This window comes from Tauraco erythrolophus, chromosome 20, assembly GCF_009769465.1.
Source record: "Tauraco erythrolophus isolate bTauEry1 chromosome 20, bTauEry1.pri, whole genome shotgun sequence".
Taxonomy (NCBI): Eukaryota; Metazoa; Chordata; class Aves; order Musophagiformes; family Musophagidae; genus Tauraco; species Tauraco erythrolophus.
The window spans coordinates 8,220,429-8,231,742 of NC_141484.1; the positions used below are offsets into that span (position 1 = coordinate 8,220,429).

Consider the following 11,314-nt stretch of genomic DNA (forward strand, 5'->3'; position numbering starts at 1 on the left):
CCGCAGGCCCTGTGCCGTGTACACCTCCCCATGATCCAAAAACCCCAAATTCCACTGTTGGCACCAGCCTCTGAGCTGTGTGTTAATCAGGAGCATTTTCCTGTTGCTCTCAGTATTCCTCCGTGGCACTGAAGGGATTGAGGAAAACGCTGCCTGTGCCCTTGATCCTTCTACTAATCACCCCCGTGCCATGAAGTCCTTTTTAATTTCCCTACAGCCAGACACCTGGACAGCTGCATGTTTGTGTGGGAGCTCCGTCTGGGTCGCCACGTTCACATTCCATCTGCCTACTGCTTTTAGCCTGGTGGAAACCATAGCTAGGTCTTCTTCTGGGAGGACAGTGACCACCAGCTACCCTCCGGGCCAGGACAGGGACTGCGCTCTGCCCGCATGCCGTCCCCGCACGAACTGCCGCGCTGCATCCCTCCGCCGCGCCGTGCCCTGTTTGCCTGCTCCACTTGCCGCGTTCCCCGGGCAGCTGCTCTGGTATGGGAGGGCGTTTTGGCCACCATTACTCTTGTCCCTGCCCAGGCTGTGTCAGAGCTGCCACGGAAAACAGAAAAACAACCCAAACTGCATTTCCCCTATCCCCCACTATTAAGAAATTCTAATGCAAAAAATATAGGTTTCTTTGAATATATAATATATAATAGAATACATAAAAACATCTAAAAAGGCAGACTTGCTGAATTTATAGACCTTTTCTTCTTCCCTAGGCACAAGTCAGGAGGGAGGTTGAACTCAGAGAATCCAGAAGGGACCTCTATTTACCTGCTGGCTAATTATCACACTAGACCTACCAACTACCATGGGCAGAAAAAGGAAAGGGAGAGAGAGACGGAGAGAGGAAAGGGGGAGGAAATTGCACTTAGTCTATCAAGTCCTAAGCCACCAGGAATCTCATGTCTCGGATGGCATTTAGCAGGTGCTCTCTTTTAGCCCTGAAGGAACATACGTTGTTACCATTTCCACAGAAAAAAAAAATATGATCGTTCACATTTCTTCCTTTAAAAGTAAAAAAATAAGTAGTGTTATATTTCTTCGTTTGAGGAAATTCATGGACTAGAGACTTTTGATGTGTCCTTTAAAGATGTATCAAGCAGTTCCTGTAGTGCTGGTTTTTTCTCTCCTCGGTGTTTCTGTGCATAATCTTACGATGATGCTGGTGTAAGTCCCTCTGGATGTCTCTGTCCCTAGAAAATCTTGTCCCTTGTAAGTCCCAGCAGCACGGGGGGAGCATCCTCCTAAAGTGACTGGCCTCTTATAAGAGGGACGCCAGACTGCTCCAGTCGCTCACATCCACTGGCAAAGAAGCGGTGTCGAGTTCAAACAACTGCTCCATGTTGACGGAGTTGGGGAGGTAATCGTTGGTCCCTTCATCCCAGGGATGCTGCAGGAAAGAAGTGGCCACGAGGGTTTCATCAAAGTCCAGGTTGTTCTGGCTGGATTCATGGAGGACCTGCTCCTGCCCTTGGGCACAGTCTATGTGCCCAGGTGCTGCCAAGTCCACGTCGTGCAATATGAGGCTCATTGGAGGCGTGAGCTCTACATCCCCAAAAGTGGAGAAGTCTCCATTCAGGTTGGTGTCAAAGATGGCTTCCCAGTCAAAGTCACCTTTCAGCGATCCCAGCTCGATCTGCTCTTCCTGGGTCAGCAAGGCACAGCTGGAAAGCCGAGACACCTTGGCCATTCGCTGGGGTGAGGGCTGCTTGCGCTTTTGCCCTACTTTGGCACCCGCTGGATTCCAGTTCTGGTCACCAGTGACTTCTTCAAACTCTTTCAGCAGCTGCTGTGACTCCATGTTGACATCGAAGATGTTATCAGAGGTGCAAGCTAAAGTGGCCAGGCTGGTGACGCACTGTGCTTCTTGCTGGGCTTTTTTGGTGAAGGCTGGGTGGATCTGCACTGGGGGTGTCCTTCGCTTTTTGAAGGCACCGTTCTTGAGCCGGTCAGCATATTGGGGGTCAAGCTTCCAAAACCCGCCTTTCCCCGGCTCGCCCTTCTCCCGGGGCACCTTGATGAAGCACTTGTTCAAGGAGAGGTTGTGCCGGATGGAGTTCTAGACCCAAAAGAGGAAAAAAAACCAAGATTGAATACTTGCCTGCTGCTGCAGCACCTACCTGCACGGGGAGGCTGGTGGAAAGGCACATTTTCAGCAAAGACCTTTGGGAAAAAGCAGAAATGGCAACATCAAGACATCCCAGGCTACGTGCCCAGCAGAAACTCCCCTACCCCGAGTCACCAGCAGTTTTCTTGCCTCCTGTCTAACCCAGCCAGGGATGGTGGGAGCCAAGGGGTTCGAGCTGGGACTTGCCAACCAACGGGAAGCTTTAGGGCAACTCTCCTTGGCTGTAAACTGGGGCCATGGGGCCTTGGATCGTGCAGAGCATTGGGAGAAACCAGCCAGGCTTGCTCTAGGCATGGAGCTCCTAAGCTGAAGGAGGTCAGGTCTCTCCTTCATGGCTAAGGAGGAAGAGGGTCTTTACACTGATGTGGCCACGGCCCTGTGACAAGTGGGAACACATGGCATCACCATGGGGGACGGCATCATCAGGGCCCTCCTTGCATCCTTCAGTTCATCTGCACCTATTTCTAGTGTTGAGGGGAAAATATTTGGCCAAAAACTTGGCACCATGCCTCCCCACAGCCAAGCTGACACAAACCAGACGGGCAAAACAGGAGAGACACGTGGGCTGTCCCACCACAGCCCTGCATGTCCCCAGAGGTGCCTCCTGGCCCGGACGAGCTCAGTGTGAAATCACTGCATCTTCATCAGCCACCGCTCAAATGAGCTGAGGGGGAAAAAAAAAAAGAAAAAAGAAAAAGAGGAGTTTCTACTCCCATCGAGCTGTTCTGAAACCCTGAATGTGCCTGGAGTGATGTGAATAATCAGAAAGGAAACTCAGTTATTGGGTAAATAACCCAGCGTTGGGCTCCACAAAGCCAAGACTGTATTAAGAGATTGGATATGGTAGAGGTTGTTTTTTTTTTTAATGTTGCCTGGATATCTTTATGCTTATTCATCCATAATCCGTAGTGTCAAATAGGAAAAACAAGACTTGAATACTTAGAGCTGTTGAAAAACATGCACACGCACACACACACACACACCAAAACCCTCCTCTGGGCTGAAGCTCCTTGGATGTGTTGGCTCCTCTCCAAAGCACTCAGCTCCCACAGGAATATATCCATCTCCCCCCGGAGTATGGGTGGCATGACCTTTCCAGGCTGTTTTCATGTACGGGAATTGGGATAGGGGATGAGAACACAGCCTATGAAAGAAAGAAAGAGAAAAGAAAGAAAGAAAGAAAGGGAAGAGAGAGAAAGGGAAGAGAGAGAAAGGGAAGAGAGAGAAAGGGAAGAGAAGAGAAAGAGGGAACGAGGGAAAGAGGGAAAGGGGGGGGAAAAGGGGGGGGAAAAGGGGGGGGAAAAGGGGGGGGAAAAGGGGGGGGGAAAAGGGGGGGGAAAAGGGGGGGGAAAAGGGGGGGAAAAGGGGGGGGAAAAGGGGGGGGAAAGGGGGGGAAAAGGGGGGGGAAAAGGGGGGGGAAAAGGGGGGGGAAAAGGGGGGGGAAAAAGGGGGGGAAAGGGGGGGAAAGGGGGGGGAAAGGGGGGGGAAAGGGGGGGGAAAAAGGGGGGGAAAAGGGGGGAAAAGGGGGGGAAAAGGGGGGGGAAAAATGGGGGGAAAAATGGGGCGAAAAATGGGGGGAAAAATGGGGGGAAAAAGGGGGGGAAAAATGGGGAAAAAAGGGGGGAAAAAGGGGGGAAAAAGGGGGGAAAAAGGGGGGAAAAAAAAAGGGGGAGAAAAAAGGGGCAAAAAAGAGGGAAAAAGAGGGAAAAAGAGGAAAAAAGAGGAAAAAAAGAGGAAAAAGAAGAGGAAAAAGAAGAGGAAAAAGAAGAGGAAAAAGAAGAGGAAAAAGAAGAGGAAAAAGAAGAGGAAAAAGAAGAGGAAAAAGAAGAGAAAAGAAGAGGAAAAAGAAGAAAGGAAAAAAAAAAAAGAAGAAAGGAAAAAAGAAGAAAGGAAAAAAGAAGAAAGGAAAAAAAGAAGAAAGGAAAAAAAGAAGAAAGAAAAAAGAAGAAAGGAAAAAGAAAGGAAAAAAAAACGGTGAAAAAAACAAAGAAAAAAGAAAAAAAGCAGAAAGAAGCAGCAGGAACACAGGTATCCCTGCAGACAATCCAGGCTGCGGAACTCCAAATTTACAGTTTAACGAAATTTCCCGAGGGTCTGGGACTTGCAGGCGGAATTCTCTGCTCCTGTCTCCCCTCCCATCCCCACCTGCCCCCAGCCTGGGCTGCCCTCCGCCGCAGCCCGCCCGGCTGGCATAGTTCTCATTCCTTCCTGCGGCGATCCCGAGAACCCCCTGCATCTCTGCAGAGAGGGGCTGAAAACCTTCCTGCTTTTTTTAATAACCGCATTTAATTAAAACCGCGGTGATTAGCCAGCCGTGAGTTTGCAGGAGAAAGTCAACACGCTGGCACACAGCTCCTCCTCCCCCGTCGCTCCCGGAGGTCCCCCAGCATGGGGGGACCCGAGTGGCCCTGGAGAGGGACCGGGGAGTTCCCTTCCCTGTCGTGGGCATCAAGAGCCACTGGAGACCCGCCTGCCCAGGGACAAGGTGGGCAACACCCAGGCAGGAGCAACCACTGCTAGGGTCGCTGGCACGCTGCAGGTTTGGGCTGGGAATAAGGCAAGCGGAGGGATGAGCCACCCAGGTCCCTCCTGCCCTGACACATCCTCAAAAGCCTCACGTGCTGGAGGTCCCCTCCTGTGCTGGAGAAGGGCGCGAGCCAAGGTGGCTGGGAAAAGCCCCTGTGCTTCAGGCTGTCCCCAAAGCTGGTGAGCCTGGGGGCTGGCCCATACCCCTGGAGACACACTTCTGCCAGCTGGCGACAGCAGCCCTAAGTGACCTTCCTTGGGCTTTCCGCTGAGGCCTCACCAGCTCGTCACAGAGATGGAGCCTCCTTCACTTGTCCAAGGGGACAGAAGACCTGCTTAGAAAGCAGCAGCATTTCTGCTCTGAACCTTCCCAACGAGGGACCTGTCCAACAAGTGGCATCTCCCCAGGGGTCCTCTCCGGCCCTCTCCTACACCTGGTCCTCAGCACCCAGAGAGACTTGACCTGGCCATTTCCCACGTGTGCTTAGCCCCAAGGGGCTCCAGAAATGTGGAGCCAAGGACAGAGATGCCTTTACCCCGGAGTCGAGAGGAGCTGCAGGGACCAGCAGCCCAGCAGGTACCTCCCGATTCCCAAAGTGGCCGTGAGCTCTCCCCTGTAACCGATCCTTTCCTCCGCTGCCCTCAAGGCCATGGCGTTTCTGCACACCCAAGCTCCTTCCCGTTCCTGCCCTTCTCCACCGGCTGCCAGTGCTGCTCTCCTCCCAGTGGGATGCAGCATCCCCACAGGACCCATCCGCGTGTGATGGATGGAAGCTGTGGAAAGCCCTCCCCAGCCCTGAGGGGAGAGGGGACAAGGCAATAGGCCTCCAAATCTCCTACCTGCCAGGTGGGATCGGCATGTTGGAAGTAGCAGAAGTTGTCGGTAATCCACTTGTAGATGGCAGAGAGGGTGATTTTGGGCTTATCACTGGCTTCCATCGCCATGCAGATGAGGGTGGCATAGGAGTAGGGCGGCTTGACGTACGGGTTGGTCTTGTAGTCGATGTCCTCCGCGAGCTGAGGGTGCGTGGCCATGGTGGGGTGCGCCGTCCTCGAGGTGGAGGAGGAGATGGGCTTGCAGGGAGCGTGAGGCATACCCATGCATGCCGGGTCGGCGGCCATGGGCGAGCACGGGGCAGCAAAGCCGGGGATCTCTTGACAGTCCTGGGGGTCCGGGTTGCTGGGGCAGCGGGAGGGCTTGCCCATGCTGGCGTGTTTGATGGAGAAGTCCTGCAGCCACATGAGGCTGGTCAAGCTGTCGTCCAGGCCGTCCAGGACCTTCAGGCTGCTGTCGCTTGGCGGCCGCCAGTTCAGCCACCTCTTAGCCATCCCTCGGCGCGTCAGCGGCTCTTGTGTTCACGGGGTGATGGGTAGGGAGGGGACGGGGCAGATCCTGCAATACAACAGGTAGAGGGTTGAGGATCCCCAAGGTGCAGCTGTTCTCCGACACCCAGGCAGAGTGCTCCTGGTGCCACTGGGTGAGACCTGTCCCCGGGGTGATGTGCACTGGAGCTGCGATCCCTCCCCTGAGATCAGCAAGCCCTGAAGCTCGGGGAAATTCCCTCAACCCCCCACGTCCCGGTGTCCCCCAGTCCCCAGAGGGATGATGCTGCCCAGCAAACCTTCAGCTGAAGAAGAAATTTAAATAAAGCACAAAAAACCCAACTCCTCAGACAACCAAAATCGAGCCCTGCCACCCCACAAAGCAAGGACATTTCTCCCACCTGCCATTAGCAGGACAAAATCTCAAGATCCAACATCTTGCCGAAACATCTTAAAATTTCCCCTCCCACTATCAACTTCCCCTGTTGGGAGGGAGCTGTTTCTGCTCCTCCCTTCACCTGGCACCCCTAAAACAACCCGGTGTGGGAGCATGGCCCCCCACACCCAAGCACACCCTCGCTCAAAGCAAGCTGGTGGATTCAGGCTTCAGCTATTCCTGGGCTGGGGATTCCTGGGCATTTGATTTCTCTGCTGGGGTTTGTAAACCCAAAATCCCGTGGTTTTGGGGGAGGAAAGAGCCTGCTGGGGCCAGCCGGGGCCAAGGAGGTGCGCACCAGCTGCGCTGGGGACCAGGGGTTCCACCATTTGAATGATGCGGCGCCCAGCGGGCACAGAGAGGGGGAGGCGGGAGCACGAGGATGGAGGGGAACCACCTGCCCTGCTCCCGCAAAACAGACTTTCTCCCCAAAAAAATAAGGCTGAGGGCAGCGACAGCTGGTTCAGTCAGTTGGTCCCCGGTGTCACCACCCAGCCCCTGCAAACTCCTGTGCCCGCAGCAAGGGAGATCCCGGCAGTGCCGGCTTGGGGCGGGGTGGGCAGGTGGATTAAAAAGGGATGAGAATAAAAATAATAATAATAAGAAGAAACATCCTTCCCGTGCAAACCTACTGCTCCTGACAGTCGGCTTCACCCCAGCAGCCCAGCTGAGCCTACAGTGCTGTCCCACGGGCCCATCCCACCGCCCTCCCCAGCGAGCCCACCGCTCCCTGCTGCCTTCGGCCACCGCCGCCAGTGCCTTACCCCGTCCCGGCGATGTCCCCCAACTTCCCAAGTTCACAAAAGAGCAAGAAACTTCTGGAAAAACAGAAGAAAGGGAGCAGGGAAAAAAAAAAGAGGAAGGGAAAAAAAAAAAAGGGAAAAAAAAAAAGCCCCAAAGCCCCGGCCCTAGGGAAGGGGGGCGAGGGGGAGAATTTTCGGTGCCCCCCCCTGCGGGTGAGGGATGACCCCGCGCGGTGCCAGGCCCTGCCCGCCGAGCCGCCGTGATTTGCGGCCGCCCGGAGGCTGCCATTAAGTAGCGGCTCCGAAAGGCTTCACGCGTTGCCACGGCGACGCTCCGCCCCGTAAACAGCTTCCGGCCCTGCCATTGGTCCTCGCGTTGCCATGGGGAGCCGGAGCGTACCGGCCACTTTTGGCTGAGACTTGGCCCTTTGGGGACAGAGCTCGGGACGGGGATGGGGTGGGGGGAGTCCTTGAAGGTGTTGATCCCCAGGGATGCTGGGGGACCCCACCGTACCCCACGCCCGGGGCCAAATCCAGCACCAGCAGCACCAGCAAACCCCAAACCTGTGTCCTGGCACCCAGTGGGGTTGGCACAGGGACAACCCCCAGCTCTTTCCTCCTGCCTGTGCCCCCCGCTGCTTCATTTCTGACCCCTGAGGGCACAAAGAGATTAGGACAAAGCCGAAGGGGAAGAGGGGCTGGTAGACCCCCAAATTAAAGAGTGGGGTCTAACTTTATGTCATTAAAAGGGTGACAGCTCCATGCCCCTCTAAGAAATCCCTGACCCCCACCACTGCCAGCCTAAGGGCTTTAACAGGGACCAGTGAGGGACTCCCTGTCCCCATCCAAGGAGGCTGAGAGCAGCCGTGACACCCAAGGGAAGCCCTGTTTGCTTTTCACCCTGCAACACGAGGCTCGCCCTTTGGGGGAGTGGGGGGTTTCGGGGTGTCTCAGGAAGGTTTAAACACCGGGCATGTCTCCTTCCTGCTGCCCCGTGGAGGAAGGACATTGGAGAGCAAAGGGCAGGTGAGCAGCCGGACCCACTCTCGAGGGTCGCTGCTGCCTGAAGTGGTGTGGACAAGAAGGAATTTTCCTGCCAGGATCCCCAGGATTTGAGCAGGACAGGCTGGAGGTTCAAGCCCTCTCCCCAGTGCCTGGGCAGGTGCCCCTTTGCTCGTGCCCATCGCCAGTGGCTGCAGGCCAGGAGGTGGCCAGTGCTGGGACTGGGTGTGGAGAAGGAAGGAGGCAACTCCCAGGGGAGCGGAAATTTCTGTTTTGCTTTTCAGGAGTCTGATAACCCAGCAAATCACCCCAAACCTCAGGTTTCTGTCCTTCCAACAGGTCAGCTCCCTCGGGAGTGGGACCTGGCCCTGGAAAAATGCACACAAAGGCAGCAAGAGCTCAAGGGCTGGTGTCCAGCACAGCCCTGGCCTTTCCTGAACAGCCTGGGGCAAAGCACTTCAGGCCTCGATTCTCCCAACCCCATCCTCTGCTTTTGCAGGATCTGTCCCTCTGTGAGCCCTCCCTCCACTGCTGCCAGGTGCTGCCCCCACCATGCCCCAACCCCCTCCATTAAAATCAAATTACAACAGCCCCCTTACAGCCCTCCTCACCTTTAAGGTCTCAGCTCCCAGCACAAGTTTTCTGGAGGGATTTCTCCTGCATGAGCACCCAGCTCCTCGGTGCTCCTCTTCTCCCCCTTCTCCTCCAGGAAAGGTCCCCTCTGGGTGTCCTCATCTGTCCTAGGAGTGCCAGGGGCTGCTGACCCTGTGCCATCATGCCAGGGAGTATGCCACTACCCCGGACCAGGTTCTTCCTGCAGAGGTTTTGGTTGCTTTTGCACCTTCTCCATCCCAGCAGGGCTCAGAGGAGGCAGGATTTAGGGTGGTCGGATAATGTATGTTAGAAGGGACTTTAAGAAGTGTTTTAGAAGATCAGAAGCAGCTGAGCTGGTTTTGGGGAGGTGCCTGGCTGGTGGGTAGGAGGACGCTCCCAGCCAAAAAGGGTTTACACCCACCGAGCCCCCAGGATCTCGACTGCCCTCATCTTGGAACCACAAAATGACTCTGGGTGCATTGTTGACATAAGATACCCTTATTAAACATACTCTTAAATTCCGAAACATGCTCAAAGCAAAGTCGTAAGCAGCAATCTGGTTTCTTTCGTTAAATCCCTGACGGGTGGACCGCTGGAACAAGGAGCTGCCCCATGAGAGAAGGGGCTGTTGCCTTTCACCCCACGCTGCCGCCATTGGAAGCTCCTGCCCGCCCCTTGTCCCTTGTGGGCGGCCAAGGATGGTGCTGGTGTCACCCACACCAAAATCCATCTCTCCTGTGCCACGGTGGAGGATGCTCGTTTCTTTGCTCACACCATGGCAGCATCTTCCCAGCTCCTCTCTGTTGCCTTGTGCTCGCTGGCAGCCCTGGCCCTTCCAAGTAAGCGGCAGGCACCCACTCGCAGCCACCCTGGTCTGCAGCCACCCCATGAGCTCGGCTGGCTGCTCCTGCAGCCTTGAAGACACACAGCTCAGAACCGCTGGAAAACCCTCCCAGTCACCTCCCAGGACCCTCCTGAGCAAGGACCTGCCTGTTCTGCCCTGACCTGCTGGCAGCCACAAGCACCATTGCAGCCCTACACTGTGGTCCCCTTTTGAAATGCGAGGGAGGTTGGCCTTGGTAGACACTCTTGGAGCATCAGCCTGATTTTCCCTCCCCTATCCATGCTGGAGAGTTAGGGAACAGCTGGCCTCCCGCAGCCCCCCTGGTTTTCTCAGCTCAGCATGACTGTGAACCCCCAAAGCTCTCCCTGTGCCCGGTGTGGTGCTGCTGGCTCCTCGGGGCTGGGACACCCAAACTTGGGGGGTCCCACCACAGCACTGGGTAGCACATCCCCACGGAGGGACGTGGCATGTACCCAAATGGGGTGCAAGGGTTGTCCCTGCTGCTCCAGCCCTCCCTGCTGTTAGCAGCTCCCATCCCATGGGACAGCAGTTTGGAGGCATCACCCCCAAACAAGCACCCAGCCCTGGGTTTCCAGGGAGAAATTTGGGAGCTATTGAGCCTATGGAAGACACCACAGGGTGCCAGCCTGGAGAGAGGAGTGGGGTCACTGACACCATCTCCCCTCTGGCAGGACCCACACTGAGACCATAGAGTGAGCAGCTACCAGGGCCCCAGCTGTGAGCCAAGCAGAGAAAACACCCCCAGCCCCAAAAAGGGCTTTATTCCCCTTTAGGAGCCATATCCATGCGCACAGCGTGTGCTCCTCCATGCGGACGGGTGGTGGGGACCTGCTCCCTGGGCAGTGGGGACCTGCTTCCTGCACACACCACTGCAGGACGTTGCTTTCACTGTATGAACTTCTCTGTCCTAAGGTAGCTCAGAAACTTGGGAGGACGAGGTGGCCTTTGCTATCACATCTGCGTGACAAAACCAGGTAGGGAAAAGGGGGGCTCAGACCTGCCCCCCCAGCTGGCCCAAACAGCTCCAGAGCTCGCTAGATCGGGATGCTGGGTCTGATGCTCCTCAAAGTGGCTTCTGGCTGTCCTGATGCTCTCCAGGGTGGAGCTTGGCCAATGGCTCCATCAGGTCTCCAAGGTCTGTGGCAGCATCCCTACCCCATGGGTGTCCCTGTGTGCCTGTCCCGTTGAGCAAAACCCACTTCTGCTTTCAGCCCAGTGCTGGCCGGAGGGATGGGGACAGAGGGGTGGGGGGCAGCTCCCGCACCCTCATCCACCCCCTGCTACAAAGTGTGATGGAAAGGGCAGGACAGATGGGACAGGGGAGGGGTGACACTTTTGGCACTTGTTCCAGAGAGAGGGCACAGCCCCGAGCCCCAAGCTCCCAGCGGGGCGGAAGACAGTGTGGTTTAATTAGCAATGCCCCAAGGGCTGGTGAGCAGGGGGTACCAGGTCCCCTGTCAGCCCTGCCACCCAGCTCCATCTCCCAGGGAAAAGCAACCTCATAGGCCTGGCCCAAGTGCCCACGAGCTGCCCAGGAGAGTGGAGGGACAGGGAGCAGGGGGGCACCATCACCGCCAGTGCGTTAATGGGGACAGTCCATGGCATGGCATGGGGACACCCCATGGCATGGCAGGGGCACAGGCCAGCAAACCTGGGGGGGACCGGCCCCCCACAAAGGTCACTGGCTTATGCACCAA

General features: G+C 56.1%; 1 protein-coding gene across 1 annotated transcript; it reads right to left on the reverse strand.

The window, feature by feature from the left end:
* Positions 1–1,261: 1,261 nt before the first annotated feature.
* Positions 1,262–10,426, reverse strand: FOXJ1 (forkhead box J1). Its single transcript, XM_086624331.1, has 4 exons — positions 10,406–10,426; positions 9,723–9,757; positions 5,495–5,939; positions 1,262–2,059 (listed from the first exon to the last, which is right to left on the reverse strand). Exons 1-4 carry the CDS (start codon positions 10,424–10,426, stop codon positions 1,262–1,264), a joined length of 1,299 nt encoding a protein of 432 aa, XP_086480457.1.
* Positions 10,427–11,314: the final 888 nt, after the last annotated feature.